The sequence below is a fragment of the Lethenteron reissneri genome, chromosome 51 (genome assembly GCF_015708825.2).
Source record: "Lethenteron reissneri isolate LAM-NWPU_2019-01 chromosome 51, ASM1570882v1, whole genome shotgun sequence".
In the NCBI taxonomy this organism is placed as follows: domain Eukaryota; kingdom Metazoa; phylum Chordata; class Hyperoartia; order Petromyzontiformes; family Petromyzontidae; genus Lethenteron; species Lethenteron reissneri.
In genome coordinates, this window is record NC_083829.1 from 882,550 (window position 1) to 901,384 (window position 18,835).

The 18,835-nt window shown below is 43.6% G+C and overlaps 1 protein-coding gene across 2 annotated transcripts in view; it reads right to left on the reverse strand.

The window, feature by feature from the left end:
• LOC133355636 (cAMP-dependent protein kinase type II-alpha regulatory subunit-like) overlaps positions 1-18,835 on the reverse strand; it is a 99,015-nt gene that overhangs the window by 40,307 nt on the left and 39,873 nt on the right. For both annotated transcript variants that reach the window (XM_061573006.1, XM_061573005.1), the window contains exons 3-4: positions 5,274-5,326; positions 221-304 (exon numbers count right to left, since the gene is read on the reverse strand). In XM_061573006.1, coding sequence (XP_061428990.1) covers positions 221-304; positions 5,274-5,326 — 137 coding nt within the window. The remainder of the gene's footprint in view (positions 1-220; positions 305-5,273; positions 5,327-18,835) is intronic.

Sequence of the window (18,835 nt, forward strand, 5' to 3'; positions counted from 1 at the left end):
CGCTGAAAATCCACGTTGTAATGGTGCACATTATGCGTCAGAATGGGCACATTCCGTGTTTTTAAGGGAGCATTCCGCTCTGTACGAAAAGTGTTCGCTTATGGATGAAAGAACTACATTATTGCAATAATGCATTGTGTGGACACGCGTTCAGTGAGGACTTGAAATATAAACAGAAATATTTTTTTAATGTCTGTTCGAACGGGAGACAATAAATTACCTGGTCCAGGTTTTTGAAAAGCAGGATGTCCTTGCAGGCCTCTTGGAGCCTGTTTCTCTGTTCATCTGTCTTGGGATGGACCACCTGTGGATACAATACGCAGTCAAAACCAAGACAAGTGCTGTTAGTAAGCACCTATAAAGGCCAGCACGGCAAACGAGGGGGTGGGTGGCCAGCACCATGCCTTTGTCTCCCTAGTGGCGATTTTTAAACACTGCACAAGGCACTCATTTGAGGCCGATTCGACCTTGGGGAGGGGCCCCAGACCGGTTCAGATAACAGTCACCGGTATTGGCCGTGAGCGGAAATCAAACCCGGGTTGGAGGGTTCGTTGCGCAGCGCGCTAACCGTTACACAACCGCTCCACGTAACAAAAACGTACACTGAGGCTCAGTACGGGACAACCACATTAGATCACGTCGATATTCAATTCATCATGTCATACAGTGGTTTTTGTTTTTGTTCAGATTTTATTGGTTTGCTTTTGTCACTTTGGTGACGAGACGCCAATCTCATGGGTCTCTCGTGTTCTCACCTGGATAAACACAATCAACTACGACTCGAACATATATGCGCATGAAGCCCAGTGGTAGATTCCTATTCAATCAGGGACATGCTCCCGACTTTCAACTTTATCCGAAAAAATCAAACATCGGCCTCGATACGAAATCGAAGATCATCCGATAACATATATATTTGTTTCCTGAATTGAACGGAATAAACCCACTACCAGCTGACCCGTAAGGTTGAGGAGTGGGCAAGGTGGAGGTAGATAATGAGCAGAGCTGCCAACAGAGTCCCAGCGACCTTGTGGCGAGATTGGCCATGAGAGATGGATGAATTATCTGATGTATGTGACAGCATTAGGATACATTTCCGTATAGAAGTGGAAATTACTTCACTGTGACGTCACTATTGCTTACATATTGGAATGTGTGTATGTGAGACAGAGTCTGATAAACAGTGTGAGTGCTATCTGTTCTGGCTCTGAGCCTCCCCTAGATCGACTCACCACTGGCGAGATAAAGGCTGCTGGGTGTGTTGCAGGCTCACGAACAATACTTTCCCCAACATTCTGTTAAAGGCTACACGGGAGATCTTTGCCCTGTTTTGTTAGTGTGTATGAGTGTTTCAGTTTATGTTACACGGGTGGTCCTGTTTAGCCAGTTGCCCGGTTATTTTACAAGGGAGATCCATGGCATGTGAGCACAGCAACAATGGAACGAAGGCAAAAACGTCGACATTGCAGAGAACGAGCAAGGGGTCCCCTTCAAGAATGCTACACAACTAATGGATGAACAAAGACACGAGCACGAGAGCTTCACATCACCGCCAGTGGCAACTTTAGCGGCCGGTTTCTTGACATCGTACGCAAACGATCAAAGCGCTTTGGAGGCAAGCGTTGTTGGATCACAGGGATTTGTGAATCACCCAGGCTGGCTGGCTTGCGAAGCGGTGGTCAGAAAAGGGCAGTTAAGCAAGTAGAGTGGGCTCGTGAGCGGACTGCGAAGTGTTCTTCTCCAGGTGGGTTTTTTTCCACGTTCTTAAGTTTCTTCAAACACGAAGGCTAATCCTCTTCATTTAAACGTGGCACTGATGAAATATATAAAACAGGATCCTCCTGCGACTTGGTGAGATAAAATAGCGTGACTCTAATAATTATATTATAACAACTTTTTTTATTGAAAACTGGAAAAATTATTTTAATAGATGGTTAAAATGTAACGAATACAATAACTGTAGTTTAAAATAAATTAAATGCAGCAAATGTTTGAATTGAAAATTAAGTTTTACGAGGATAACAGTTAAATTATGAACATCTGAAATGATTGGAAATTAGATCATTTAAAAATGTGAAACGTTAACAATTAAAATAACTAAAAATGAAAAGGAATGTTTTATCTCATTTAAATGCCATTAATAAAAAATATGTTCCACTTTAATAGCTAAACAATGAAAACTACGAACGTTTAACAGTTTGAACATAATAATTGAAAAACAAAAATATCTTAAATTGGCATTTAAAAACACAAAAATCTGAAAATACTCTTTTTTTAAACACATCAGAATCAGAATATTGATTTATCCTGGAGGAATCCGATGAGCTATGAAGCTCTTTTTCACAAACGTCCAGTAGGGGCAAGGGTCAGCAAGTTGCAACAAACAATCCAAACAAATGATAGCAGTGCAAAGTAGAGAAAAGGGTAAGCAAGTCACAACAAATAAATAAGCAAAAAATGAAGTATATAAGTACATAGCCAAGTATCAATCAATGGCCACGCCGTGCAATAAATCACAGCGACCGAACGTTCTCAACATCGTTTAGTGGCTGTCCGCTCAGTCATCAGCGTCAAAGCGATTACGAGCGGCCGCACGCCACTGATCGCCTGCCCTGATTGGGCCATAAGGGCGCAGACCGACGCGCCGCCGTTCGTAATTAACGAGGAGGGCCTGCCGCCGATGCGTTTGCAAGTCGATTTCCATCAGCCACTCGCTGGAGCGCAAGCTGCGTTAAAGCGATCCATTCGGGACAACTCGGCGGTCGATTTACAAGCGACGGGCGTGCGGACGACGCCGGCAGCATGCGGCTGACAGACAGCAGGAGTTAAAGTTAAGTAGCTCGCGTCCTATTCGGACAACTGTAAGTTGCAGTTATTTTTTGTATTTATTTATAAACTTCAATGACATAATTTGTGGGAGCATACGCCGAGCCTGTGCGTAGCAACAAGCCCCAAATCGAGCCTCCTTCCTAGGGGTCCCTCCTGGCAAAGGCCCCGAAGCGAGCTCCCTTCCTATCCCAGAGTCTCGAAGGTAGCGGTCGATCTGACGCAGCCACGAGGCCGTGGCCGCTCCCTTGCCCCACCCCCCCACCCAGGAGGTTCTCCAGCTCAGAGAACCTGGTGAGCAGGGTCAACCAAGAGGAAGTGAGGAGCTACAATCCCAAAGTGCCATTGAAATATTAATGGCAAATGAATAAAAAATGTTTTTCTTCTTCCTTAATTACATTCCAAATGTACAATAACCATATGATGAAAAAGCTATTTTTAGTCCCCAGTACTGTAAGTAATACAACCAATGTGGGTGATAACACTGATAAATAAAAATTCCAATTGATTGAGATTCCTGTCTCGGCGTCCCGCAGAGTCTCAGCGTCCCGCAGAGTCTCAGCGTGCGACACAACGGCCATTATGATGAACTGTTTGAGCAACCCCCTTCATCTCTTTTTGGGGTATTCTTTTTTTAGGAGTGTTTAAGTGCAGAAGCAGACAAGAGTGAGCAATCTTTGGCAGCACGAGATGAGAATTCAGAGATTTGTAGGCGTGTAAATTATACTCTCAGACCGGTGGGGAAACGGCAATCAATATCCGTGATTTGATATTGATTTAGGAAATTAAATGGATATCAGCAACATCTCATTACAACACAGCGGCATTGAAGGTAATTGTAAAGAGCATGCACTTTCACTTTGGTATGGTGGAAACCAGGCAGGATTGAATGTAAATAAATTAAAAAGTAATAATAATGTACAGCCCTTCATTAATCCACTGGTGGATGAAAGCCTCCCCACACTGCCTCACTTCGGGGTAACTGAATCATACTTCACCATGCTGGTCAGTGCAGGTTAATAAAAGTGTTTCACGTATCACTCACCCCGCATGTGAGCCATAGCCAGGAATCAAACTCAGACCATAGCTGTGTGGGTAACTATTGCACCACTACTGTGTCCTAATTTTCAGCGCTTTGTCAATTTACTGCTGGATGAAGGCCTCCTCATGTTGTGTCAGTTATGGGGGTTGTTTGACCGTACTTCAGTGCTTGTTGATGAAGGGGGGAGGACCTGTTCAGATACCACCATCCAGTAATGGCAGCTGTGGCCGGGAATTTAACTCGGGTAGGCGCGTTCACAGTGGCAGCACACTAACCACTGCGCTACCACTCTTATATATTCAACACATATGTCATGCTCAGCATTCAATTATTGTACAAGAGCAATTTTTTCACTTGCTCAAATGGAGCCTGTTTTATGAGGAATGTGCTGCGTCTATCCGACGTGGCATGAAGCAGATAGGGGCCAGACAGGGAATTATTTTTACAAGTGATTCTGCATCAGCCTTGGACCACACAGAAAAATCAATAAATACCAGAGCCAGTTTTCAAAACAATGACGTTCACAAGTCTGCCATTCAGCACTGGAAACTTGGTTACATATAAAAGTCGAGCAGACGTAAGCACTTGTTAAAAATAAATACACATAGCAGTCGGATTCCACATTAATCAATTGTGCTTTTATGTGCGAGGAATTTCAATTGCCTCAATCATTTTGGATTCGGCACGGGCATGAATTCACAGATCACTTTTAATGCCAAATGTATGATGGTAAAACTCCAGTGAATCCTCTGTCCTGTCACTTAAGGTAATAGTGAACTTCAGGTAAAGACTGTCTCGTGGACACAGATGAGAGTGTTCCATTATTTTTAGAGGTATAACAATGCATTGATTCGTTAATATTGATTCTTAATTTGACGACACAGTGCTCGAAACCTGTCCTGCTTCAGCCCACGGTCACTGCCGTTTTCCCTCTGCGGAAGCATTGCAGCACAGGCATCAGAGTCATACTGAACAGTGCCGGTGGGACGCACGTGGGCTGGTATTCTGAGAAATGCCGCAATGACGTACAGTCGTATACCGTCGCATTCTCACCACTGCATGTAGCAAATCGTGTGTGCAAGAGTCTGAGTGCGTGTTTTGTTGTTATCCGTATAGGTTCAATGGAAAAGGATCACATCGCCCGTGCAGCCTCTGGAGGTGCATGACTTTTCAACTTAACGTCAAAAACAAGAATCAACTCTTGAGTCGATTCAGGTCCGTGAATTGTGAGAATTCACGGAACCATCAGTCAGCAAGTGTTTGGGAGTTTTCACAAATCTCTGCTTGATCCACCAACCCCTGCCTCCACAGTTCTGGATCACCACGGGTGGGTGCGTGCCCCACAGACACTGTGCGTCTACAGCGCATGCATCTAGAGCACGTGTGTCGTGTCGATGCTCCGTACCTTCGGCTCCGTGTCCTCCTCTTCCTCGTCTGGGTTGTACGCCTCGGCACAAACTGTGACAGACAGTGGATTTATTATGATTATATTATTATAATTATGCTTGTTTACTCAAGTTGCTTGTTTACTGAGTCTCAAGACTCATTCATGAGAGTCTTGCCAAGGAACAAGTACAAGGCTTCATTTAAACAGATGCCAAATGAAGCAATGTAAAAAATATATATACAAGTTAGGGACATCATATCATATTGAGTGTTAAAACAGCACGCTTGGAATTACACTTAAGAGACAGAAAAATGGACACAGGGATCGGAGAACCGTCACACGGTAGAGATATAATATTAACTGTTAATAAAGTGGAATGGGCAGGACCTGTCGCTAGAGTGGATGATGGCTGGTGGTTTGTTTATGTCCCAAGGTGGTGTTATCGGCACACGATTGCCACTTCCACCAGACACTCAGATAACATTGGTAAAGAGCTAGCCACATGAGAGATTCATTGCAATGCTGGGCAGCACTCAATAAGCTCAAACATTTAACGTCTCCAATTCTTAATTTTATAAAAGCAATGTAGGGTTCCCCCCCCCCTCCCAGCAAATGTATCGCAGACTTTCAAAAAACAGGTGCATACGTTTTTCTTTCTTAAAACTTTGGACATAACACTTTGAATGTGAAGTTGTGAACCGCCAAGATACTGAGCAAATTTATTTTGTTTTTTTTTCTCTCAATAATGTATAACAATATTCCAAATATGCTTTTGGAGAGATGTCAAAATGATATTTTTATAGTTTTTTACTCTTTACTTTTTGGAACTAACATGTTGAATGTGACATTAGGAATTACCAAAGATTACTCTTAACATTGCTCAGGATTTAATTTGACCTTTTTTGTCTTTATCCAAATTATATTCCAACTGCGCTATCAATGGCATGTCTTAACACCCAAGAAATGTCCAATCGTAACTCCTGTAACCAGCGTGCTAGAGAATGGCCCGTGGAATTTTATATGGCGGAACTACTGCTCAGACTTGCTCAATTGCCTTTTATCCACACTAGGGGAGCTTCAGCTCCCCACATGCCCTGCTTCTAGACACAGTACGTGTCTGCAAGGCAGTCAAAGCCAAATATTACATTTTCCCAGCTAGTGTTTCCAATTTAAGTGAAAAATCTCATTGAATTTGATGGGATTTTTTTGTGCAGTTATTACAAGTGACTGAAACATGGACTTAAAACTCAAGATATTCGATATAGCAGCCAGGAAAACCATTCATAATAGATTTTTTGGGTTACGTGTTAAACAGAAAAACCATATTGAGTACGTGGAAGAGTCACGAACCCCCCCCCCCCCTCCGACACTCAATGGCTGTATTCATTCAACTCAATATCAGCACTGGAGCATCGAAGCTATAAGCTCACAGACAAGGAAGAAGAATACACAGGTACATGGGGTCCATTCTAAAACCTTATAACAGTCTTAAATACCTGAGCCCATAATGGCAATGACAATGACCTGGCCAACGCCCTTCCCTTTACCCCCACCCCAAAGAAAAATCCCATCCTCCTCCCCCCATCCTGCTCTGATGAGTCTGGTGTGCCTGATAACGTTGATGCCCCTGGTAATACCGTCCAGAATGTTAGGATATTGCAATGTATGATGTGAGGGACGATATGAATAAAATGATGTTTTTTCTTAAACTCAGCTATTCGACAATATACAGTCTTCAATTTATATTAATGAACATAAAAGGCATCACTTACGGTAAAGTATTCAAGATGTGTTTTAGGAGAGCAGTGGCTGAAGCGTTTAGTGCACTCCACTATAAACCTGGTGACCTGAGTTCAAAACCTGGCCACGGCCATCATCAGTGGCATGCAATATCTAAATCAGTCCTGGGTTGTCCTCTTCATTCACCCAACCGCACAGACCAGCATGGTGAAGTATGGTCACGCAAATCCCAGGATCGACATAGCATAGGGAGGCCTTCATAGAGTAGTGGATTAGCAAAGGGTCAAAAAATTATTATTTTCAGAAAATCTACGTGTTTTTCCAGTCCAGTAAAAACTACGTAAATTTAACAAAAATCCGTGACCTAATTTGCTCGTTAACAATTTAAATTTCGAATGCCATGATTATTCTATATATGTTGATTATATATGATTCAATGAGCAGTGATCATTAGAAAAGGGAATTCGATTTTGAGTGGATATGTGTTGCTCTTAACCTCTAACAAATGTCTATAGCCAGTAGCAGCACAAAAAAGAAAAAATATATATTTTAAAAACTCTATTAAATAATACATAAAGGGTTCTATTGCATTTCCAAACAGAGAACAAAACATGTAAAGGGCAAGCAGCACAGCTGTCCATAAAAAATATATGAAAAGCAGAAACAAGGTAACAAGAAGCAGCCCAAAACGTTTATGTCCACGGATAAAAACACATCTGCACCGCCATGCCATACCATCCAATGCAATACATGTCCTCTTTCGTATGGCGGTGTGTTGATCAGCAGCGTTAATATGCATATATGTTGAACTTCTTTTACACCATACATAGCCAACCGTGCGAATTGGAGGTGCGGGGGAAGGCCAACAAACTAAACACAAAAATAAGTTTTCAATCTAGATTTAGAAATGCTCCAGTGGCTTCCTAACATCGGAAGAGCGTTAAAACGGCCGTAGAAGCACATCTGAAAGCGTGTGATGCAGTGACCGTCTTTGTTCATTCATCATCATTCATTGTCATCAATTGAAGTTTCGCCGAATTCATGCATCACAGATTTGCCCATTACTTCCTCTCATCTATTTCATTCACCTCATATCCACCATTAGATTGATATGGACCGTTGTTAAGTATTTGTAAAGCGCCTTAATTAAGGCGCTATATAAATTCCGTTAAAATAAGGTAAGACTAGCCAAAAGCCGGATTTCAGGTTATGTTCTTTGACGAGATCAGCAAGGTATTGTGGTTCATTTGTGGCAAGCACTTGTGTGTAATTAGTACGACCTTATAATGTATTCATTCAGCAACCAGAAGCCAATGCAGCTCAGCGAGTGAGTCAGTGGACGGCTTCAGGAGCGGACAGGTGGATATCTGAAACTCTGCTGCCAAGCAAATGATCTGAGCGATGGGCAGTTGCTTAATGAGTGGTCTGAGACCACTCATTAAGCGAGTTCGTCTATGACCAAATCACCTGGTATGCGCCCGACCTCGTCAGATTTTGGAAGCTGAGCAGATTTGAGGCTGGGCAGTGCGTGGATAGGCGACCACCATTCCCGCACGCACACAGGTCGTCTTAAGGCTGCTGTGGCGCTATGTGGTGGGCGGTGCAGCAAAACCTATCGTTGTGCTGTACTTCATTATGTCCCCACGTATATGCTCCTGCCTTCAATAAGCTGCCACTACACCAGCATGAAGCGCAGTCAAATAACCCTCCGTGCAAGCGTGAGGTCAATAAAGTAGTTCACATCTGCTCGATCAACATACAGCTGGCATCACGACTCGTGCAATATGTACCAGAGCTGGGCTCTCAGGTGAAATGTCGAATCGACGCCTCTGTCGATCTTGGTTTTGATACTGAACAAAATGAATGACACGAAAAAAGTTGGGAGTAAAACATGTCTCAGCTCTGTTCCCACAAGTGCCACAAGTGCCACTGGACTGGAGGTCACATCGCCAGCATCATCAGCCAGGTCACGCTGGGTTCATTGTAGATTATAATTTGTAGTTAATTATTACCTGTCCTAGAATACATACATACAACGGTGCTGCACGACCGCATATTTCATCTGTATTGTTTGCAACCCACCACCACACCACAAAGGTGGGCTGTGAGAATTACATGAGCACGAATCAGTGAGCCGATCATTATTTACGACTAAGCGCATTTCCTAGCTCGAGACAAGTGAGATTTATTTATATTGCGCAGACGAAAACACCGTAATTTATGTACACGCCGTGGTCTGCATGTATTCATGAGGGTACGAGCAACGGCAGCAGTAGCCAGGATGTCCATGCACAACACACCAAAACAATGTCCAAGAATGTCACAAACTAAAGATGTTGTTTTTCTCCTCCACATAAGCTATTACTGAAGTTGTAAATCTGCGTTACGGCACAATGTAAATGTTATGCACGCATTGAAGTGCGTTCTCTTGGCTGCAGGAGAAATCAAACAGCCAAAATAAAAGCGTGCAACGACAGAAAGTCATTCGAATACGTAGGTAACGAGATTAATTTAACAGCAGAACATAATAGAAATCCGAGAATTCCTTCAGTGCTAAAATGACATCGGCACTGCTTGCACATACTCCGTGTGAGCTAAACCATGGACCACATACACAACCCTTTTCCACTTCCCAAACGAGCCGTGCCCGGGCTGAACTGAGCCAAACTTGCTTGGCTTTAAAAGCACGGGTTGTTTTTCAACTACACAAGCCGAGCCATGCCGCTGCATGACGGGCAACGTGTTATATCAAGACATAAGTAGATGATATGATGACGAGAACACATAATATGCTCGTACAAAAGACAAAGATCCCCGGTATACCCTTAATAGACTTTTAGAGTAAGTGCTGTTCGTGAGCACTTATGAAGGAGGGCGCAGCACACGAGGGAGTGGGTGGTCAGCACCAAGAACGGCCGCCTTTGTCTCCCGAGTGAGTGTTTACACATCACACCAGGTACTCATTTGAGGCTGAAATGACCTAGGGGAGGCCAAGGACCTGAGTTGGAATCAAACTTGGGTCGATGGTTGCGTAGTGCAGTGCGTTAACCACTGCAGCACCACTAACCACATATGCATGCTCGCACACAAAATACAAAGACATGCACACAGATATACAGGCTTACACTCTCGTAAAGAGGAATCTTCGGTGCTGCCAAGGATTTGCTGGACACCACCGTATTAATTTTATTCAGGTATGATGACGTCACACATGCATTACACATATGAACCTTATGGCGGTACCCTGGGGTACCATAGTAGCCTGGCTCTCACATAATGTCCGTGATGCAGTCATTTTTAGTCTGTTGATGGTCGGCGATGCGGCAATCGACTCACCTCGACGAGCTGTACAAGATGCACTATTCAAAGTTGAATTTTTCGATAACGGATTTTTTTTATCTGTTTGGTGTTTCAACATCGTGGAGTAGCACTGATTTTGGATTGATTGGTACCCCAGTCGCGGAGTTAAGTACACCCCTGGAAAATATCGTGTCCAAAAATAAAACATTTAATTGCTTCGGCCATTCTGTATTATTTGGTACCCCGGGGTACCGCCATAAGGATCATGTCACTAGTGCCAACCCAGGCTAGGATTTAGCTCCAAGCCAGGTTCAGATGTTTTGATGTTTTGTGAGGCCAGCGTAGCAACACCTGTTCCAGCTTGGCTCAGTAATTAGCAAAATGTTTGCATTTTGACTGCTTGTGTTGTGGTTATTGCAAACATGATGCCTTGTATAAAGGTGTCAGTTTTTGTACCAGTTGAAAGGGTAAAAACCTATTACTATATTTTGCCACTGGTAAAGGAGATGTCTCATAGTGTAAATGCTTACCCCGAGCTCTCAATACTCTGATAGTGCGCTGTCTTTGAGTTGTACGCCTTTTGGCGTCATCTGGTCCAACACCAATGGAGACTAGACTCTAAGAAAAGCTGTCTCGGGTGTGGACCAATCAACTTCAAGGACAGTGCATATCATTATCATCATCAGAGTTGTTTATTTTTGTTTGCATTTTGACTGCTTGTGTTGTGGTTATTGCAAACATGATGCCTTGTATAAAGGTGTCAGTTTTTGTACCAGTTGAAAGGGTAAAAACCTATTACTATATTTTGCCACTGGTAAAGGAGGTCTCATAGAATATCATCATAATTTAAGGCAAGTTAATTTATAAACTATTATAAAATTATTTAATATTATCTACTTTTTGTTTATTAGAACTACTTTTTGTTTATTTTTTGCTATGATAATTTTCAGATGTTTAACATATTATTGATGTATTTATTAAAGGTAAGTTATAAAAAAGATAAGTTATCGAAGGCCAATATCATTATCCGTGAAATATGCTATTCCTCGAGCATCTATGGAACATATCCCTCGCGATTAACGAGGAACTACTGTAATGCAAACTCTGTCGTCTACGTCCTCTCCCACCTCCACATTCCACAATGACTCCACCGACCCCCAATCCAATCCCGGGATCAATTTCAATATCACTCTTCTTACCATCTTCCAAGTTCCGCCATGGACTTGCCCCCAATGCCATCCCTTACATCTCACTCTACTCCCCACCATGCACTTGTCATTCTAGCAAGAGGTTTTCTATCTCAGCCACCGGGGCAATCGTCACACAATGTTCACTCATTCTTCTCTGCTGCACCAATAACCTGGAAATCCCCTCTCCCACCATCCAGGCTATTTGACTCCCTGCTCCTGCACAAGTCCAGGCTCAGACCTTTCCTCTTCTCCTCTGCCTATGACTGTCACTGTCTCGCTCTCTCCCTCTAAAACACGCACACCCCACCGTTTCTCTACCAGCATCTTGAGATGCTGTCGCATTTGGAATGCAATGTAAATGCAATGTTATCGTATTGTATTAAACACAATGCGTTCAGAACAATAATAAGCAGTCGGTCCCCAAGTGCTCGTTGTGTTTCTGAGGGACAGCCGAGCCAACAGAATTGAAGGCTTTGTTTATTTAGTCTGTCTAAACAACTAATCCTTCAGCTCCACAAGCTGCCATTCCATGCTACGCAGGCGCGGCCCACTGCTTCTCCGCAGTGTGCACACCACTTCTGGACAAATACGTGCTGCTTTTAAAAGGAAACAGCAATCAAGGTACAAAAAATAAACGTGGCAGTGTACAACAGGCGTAAAACGTCACATCATTTTGCCATCTTCTTGGTTCTTTCGGTAAAGTCACGTAGAAGGGAAGTAATAAAATAATAAAAATAAAACATAATTAAACAATTCTCACGACGTTTCGGCCACAACGCAAGCAGCCGTCCTCAGGTGAAAACCAGGTCCGTCGAGGCGACAGAGTCTGAATGAAACAGCACACGGGCTTAGAGCATATATATAAGCTGGGCGCATTGACAAAGGAATTTGCATATCAACAGGAATTTAGCATATTTATGGGAAATGCAGGAATGTAATTAGTACTGCATATGCATGTGCATATTATGCAGGATTAACAGCATCAAAGGGAGCTGCAGTTACTGCTGCTGCAGCAGTTGCTGCTGCTGCAGTTTCTGCTGCTGCTGCAGTTGCTGCTGCTGCTGCAGTTGCTGCTGCTGCTGCACTTGCTGCTGCTGCTGCACTTGCTGCTGCTGCTGCACTTGCTGCTGCTGCTGCACTTGCTGCTGCTGCAGTTGCTGCCTTATCCATTTTAATATAACACTATGTATTATTCTACCCACCCTAATGTGTATCATACTGCTATATGTTTACTGTACAATTACGACACCATACATTACTCTGCACACTGCACCATGCCAGTGAGTGGAACGCGGTCTGAAAGTCACCGTTAACGTGAACACAATCAGTTAAGATCCGAAATGGTTTATTACGTCCTTCCAATGATTGCTAAGCCAGAATCCATCTTCTCGGTTGAAATTGTCTCTGTGTTTGTATATGTGGATCGCCTCATGAACGAATCTCTCATGATAGCCAGATGGCTTGCAGAGAACCTCTGTCTTGGAGAAGTCAATGTCATGTGAGCCCACTGAATTGTAACAGTGATCTGCCACGGCTGAGGTGTTTGTCCTACCGTGTTTCAGGTCTGCCTTATGTTCACGGATGCGGTCCGAGACATGTCGTTTGGTTTCTCCAATGTAACTGCTACCACAGAGGAAACTTAGTTTGTAGACGCCAGGGTACTGTATGTCTGGAACCACATATTTTACAGACAGGACCAGATCACGGATTTTATGTACTGTGTTGAATCGGACCTGGATCTTGTGTTTAATCAGGATTTTGGAGATCTTTTTTGTGACCCCAGCAATGTAGGGTAAGGTGATGGTCTTGAAAGGCTCCTCAACAGGATCCTTCTTGATGGTTGGAGTGATGGCTTTGCGGATTGTGTAGTCGGAGTAACCATTAGCCTTAAGAGCTTGGCGTACGTGTTTGAGTTCACTGGAAATGTGTTCATGGTCGGAGATGCATTGGGCTCTATGATATAGAGTCTTGATGAGGGAATTCTTCTGGGATGGATGGTGGTGGGAATCCGGTTTTAGATAAGCATCCGTGTGGGTGGCTTTCCTGTAGACAGAGTGGCTCATTGAACCATCAGGTCTCCTTTTGATTAGGACATCCAAAAAGGGTAGCTTGCCATCATTTTCGACTTCCATGGTGAATCTGATGGCTGGGTGTATGGAATTGATGTGGTCGAGAAATTGGTCTAGAGCAGGCCGGCCATGTGGCCAGATGACAAAAGTGTCGTCTACGTACCTCTTCCATAAGGTCGGGCGTAGAGTGGCAGTCTGGATGGCGTCCGTCTCAAATTTCTCCATGAAGATGTTGGCTACAACCGGAGATAGGGGGGAGCCCATTGGGGTGCCCTCAATTTGCTTGTAGAAGGTTCCATTCCAGGTGAAGTATGTATTGGTTAAGCAGTGTCTCACCAGGGGGGGTACCCCAGCATTCAGTCCTTGATGAACCAAGTCTTCAATGATTGCGATGGTGTCAGGCACAGGCACCTTGGTGAACAAGGAAACCACATCAAAACTGACAAGCAGGTCGTCTGGGGACAGGGCAATCCCCTTGATTGTCGATACCAGGTCAGTAGAGTTTAGTACTGCAGAGGTGGTTTTTCCAGTGAAAGGCCGTAGGATTTCGGACAAAAAACGAGCCAGTTTGTAAGTGGGGGAGTTGATAGTAGAGACAATGGGACGAAGAGGTGTATCTTCTTTATGTATCTTTGGCAAGCCGTACAATCTTGGTGGCCTGGCTGCAGAAGGTTTCAACGAGAACTGTTTGGTCTGATCAATTAATGCGGTTGAAGCAGAAATGATGTTGTTGGTTTTGGAGACGAGGCTATTGGTGGGGTCTCTTTTTATTTCTCTTTTTATTTTTGTATAGCTGCCAATAAAAAGAGACCCCACCAATAGCCTCGTCTCCAAAACCAACAACATCATTTCTGCTTCAACCGCATTAATTGATCAGACCAAACAGTTCTCGTTGAAACCTTCTGCAGCCAGGCCACCAAGATTGTACGGCTTGCCAAAGATACATAAAGAAGATACACCTCTTCGTCCCATTGTCTCTACTATCAACTCCCCCACTTACAAACTGGCTCGTTTTTTGTCCGAAATCCTACGGCCTTTCACTGGAAAAACCACCTCTGCAGTACTAAACTCTACTGACCTGGTATCGACAATCAAGGGGATTGCCCTGTCCCCAGACGACCTGCTTGTCAGTTTTGATGTGGTTTCCTTGTTCACCAAGGTGCCTGTGCCTGACACCATCGCAATCATTGAAGACTTGGTTCATCAAGGACTGAATGCTGGGGTACCCCCCCTGGTGAGACACTGCTTAACCAATACATACTTCACCTGGAATGGAACCTTCTACAAGCAAATTGAGGGCACCCCAATGGGCTCCCCCCTATCTCCGGTTGTAGCCAACATCTTCATGGAGAAATTTGAGACGGACGCCATCCAGACTGCCACTCTACGCCCGACCTTATGGAAGAGGTACGTAGACGACACTTTTGTCATCTGGCCACATGGCCGGCCTGCTCTAGACCAATTTCTCGACCACATCAATTCCATACACCCAGCCATCAGATTCACCATGGAAGTCGAAAATGATGGCAAGCTACCCTTTTTGGATGTCCTAATCAAAAGGAGACCTGATGGTTCAATGAGCCACTCTGTCTACAGGAAAGCCACCCACACGGATGCTTATCTAAAACCGGATTCCCACCACCATCCATCCCAGAAGAATTCCCTCATCAAGACTCTATATCATAGAGCCCAATGCATCTCCGACCATGAACACATTTCCAGTGAACTCAAACACGTACGCCAAGCTCTTAAGGCTAATGGTTACTCCGACTACACAATCCGCAAAGCCATCACTCCAACCATCAAGAAGGATCCTGTTGAGGAGCCTTTCAAGACCATCACCTTACCCTACATTGCTGGGGTCACAAAAAAGATCTCCAAAATCCTGATTAAACACAAGATCCAGGTCCGATTCAACACAGTACATAAAATCCGTGATCTGGTCCCGTCTGTAAAAGATGTGGTTCCAGACATACAGTACCCTGGCGTCTACAAACTAAGTTGCCTCTGTGGTAGCAGTTACATTGGAGAAACCAAACGACATGTCTCGGACCGCATCCGTGAACATAAGGCAGACCTGAAACATGGTAGGACAAACACCTCAGCCGTGGCAGATCACTGTTACAATTCAGTGGGCTCACATGACATTGACTTCTCCAAGACAGAGGTTCTCTGCAAGCCATCTGGCTATCATGAGAGATTCGTTCATGAGGCGATCCACATATACAAACACAGAGACAATTTCAACCGAGAAGATGGATTCTGGCTTAGCAATCATTGGAAGGACGTAATAAACCATTTTGGATCTTAACTGATTGTGTTCACGTTAACGGTGACTTTCAGACCGCGTTCCACTCACTGGCATGGTGCAGTGTGCAGAGTAATGTATGGTGTCGTAATTGTACAGTAAACATATAGCAGTATGATACACATTAGGGTGGGTAGAATAATACATAGTGTTATATTAAAATGGATAAGGCAGCAACTGCAGCAGCAGCAAGTGCAGCAGCAAGTGCAGCAGCAGCAGCAAGTGCAGCAGCAGCAGCAACTGCAGCAGCAGCAGCAACTGCAGCAGCAGCAGAAACTGCAGCAGCAGCAGCAACTGCTGCAGCAGCAGTAACTGCAGCTCCCTTTGATGCTGTTAATCCTGCATAATGCACATGCATATGCAGTACTAATTACATTCCTGCATTTCCCATAAATATGCTAAATTCCTGTTGATATGCAAATTCCTTTGTCAATGCGCCCAGCTTATATATATGCTCTAAGCCCGTGTGCTGTTTCATTCAGACTCTGTCGCCTCGACGGACCTGGTTTTCACCTGAGGACGGCTGCTTGCGTTGTGGCCGAAACGTCGTGAGAATTGTTTAATTATGTTTTATTTTTATTATTTTATTACTTCCCTTCTACGTGACTTTACCGAAAGAACCAAGAAGATGAATCCCTGCAGTCACGAAAGCTTTAAATCATCATTTTGCCAATTAAAATCAAACTCATACGCTCATGATTCACATGTCGAATCGTGTTTAAGAATCGACCATTTACAATTCATGTGCACCGTGTTCAAATTTCCACCCAGTCAAATGTCCCTCTGCATAGTCTACAAAAACTAGACACAATTGGTGTCTGATATTCATTACACCGTTTCTAGAATCCGACTGACAAGTATAATTGCTGTCAATCATACCAAAAAAAATCCCAATTCCAGCTTGCTTGAGTGGTTGCAGAGGCCTCTAAAGTGTATATCATGCTCTAGCCCCATTACCTCAGCGAGCACTTTGTATACAATCATCGGAAGCTAATGGGTCTGTAATTCTTAAAGTCAGTTTTGTCTCCCTGTATCGAACAGAAGAATGATTGAGCCATCATGCCATGGTTGGGTGGGGGGGCTAGTGTAAAAAAAGTTAAAATGCCCGATAATTTCACTTTAACAGCTGGTCATGCTTATTTTACAATGTTTCACACTTTTACCACGTGGTCCAAGAGATTTCTAATTTTTTTAAAGAGTGACATCTTGAAACCTCTTCCTCCGCTTCCCACGGTGTAATTCCCGGGACGTATGATGTTCTTTTTCTATAGAAATCGATGTAGACATAATTTAATATCACGTCTTCTTGGTTCTTTCGGTAAAGTCACGTAGAAGGGAAGTAATAAAATAATAAAACATAATAAAATAATTCTCACGACGTTTCGGCCACAACGCAAGCAGCCGTCCTCAGGTGGAGAACAGGTCCGTCAAGTAGACAGTCTGAATGACGGACCTGTTCTCCACCTGAGGACGGCTGCTTGCGTTGTGGCCGAAACTTCGTGAGAATTATTTGATTATGTTTTATTTTTATTATTTTATTACTTCCCTTCTACGTGACTTTACCGAAAGAACCAAGAAGATGAATCCCTGCAGTCACGAAAGCTTTAAATCGAAATTTAATATCACGTGTTATGCTTCTATCTTTCTCCCTAAGGGCGACTGTGACTGACTGGCCAATCATTTACCTTTTTTGCAGTTTTCATGCTCCCATTGCTTGTTTTGCCATCTTCAATAATTCCTAGTTGTGCCCGCTGATATCTTTCTCATTTGTTTACATTTAGGTTAATATTTTTGGTTGGCATATTCATCACTTTTAATAAACCTCCTAGCGTCTTCATCATCAAATCTCTGGTGGTTTTAAATAAGTTGTGTTTTGTTTTACCTTGCCCTTCACTTTAAGATGACCGTCATGACTATAAACTCAAGAGGGTAAGCCTTCACATGGCCCACTCTGTGAAGTGAGAGATTAACACCAATGCCCCCATCAAACTGGCCACCAAAATCAATCAACGAACTCCCGGTTCTCAAGTGCAAACAATCGACTAGAAATTCAACAACGTCGTCAATAATGACTGTGTGGCCTCAAAAGAAAAATATAAATATATATATACAGTAAAATAGGCGACGTTTGGTGGAAATGCCTCTTCTTCAAAGCAAAATACAATCGGTGAAGTTTCAAGCAACGAGCAATGGCCAAAAACTCCTTTCAAAACAGTCTTAATGACGACTGAGAAGAGTTTTGTTGTTATTTTTGCTTACACACCACCGTCAACGTAGTGTCACAAAAATGCGTCCATGACGATGCTAGTTATTTCATTATTTAAAGTAGTGACATGGATTTTTATCATTTTTGCTTCTATGGGAATTAGAATCTGTTGCTTTAAGAGAGGGTGAAAATAATGACCTGAACTAGACTGTCTTTTTCTGCATGGATTTAGCTTTGTTACCTCTGGCTATAGTGAGATGTGACTTGCACTGGCGTCAGTACGTGATCCAAAACACTACCTTGTGCTTGACTGTTTATATCAAGTCAATTCTCTTTTTTTTTCAACACAGCCGTTTGTAACCGAAGTGTGGTTTTCCATGCGTGGTTGAGGATTTATACTCTCGAACGACCTGCCAGTCGATAAAAGGCAGTGCAAACATGAATACTGCTGGGTGGACAGGGGCATGGGTATACAAGAGACTTGCACCATTGTTGAAACTGCTAGTGCAGAGGAGCTATGGATTTGCTGGAAATTTCCAATCCATAGCTCCATCTCATACGCCGGAGACCGTGCTTTTAGACCGCAGGTCCAGGGCGCTAACCACGCTCGTCAGCCCGCAAGTGAATGCTGTCTACAGAATGCGTTGAGCATGGCGAGTGTTAGGCGTGGAGTTTCGGTCGCACCGCGAGCACATTGTAGGCGAGTGGTGACAAGCGGACTACCGATCGGTAGAAACCACATGCCCCCTCTTGGGTGGACACTTTGG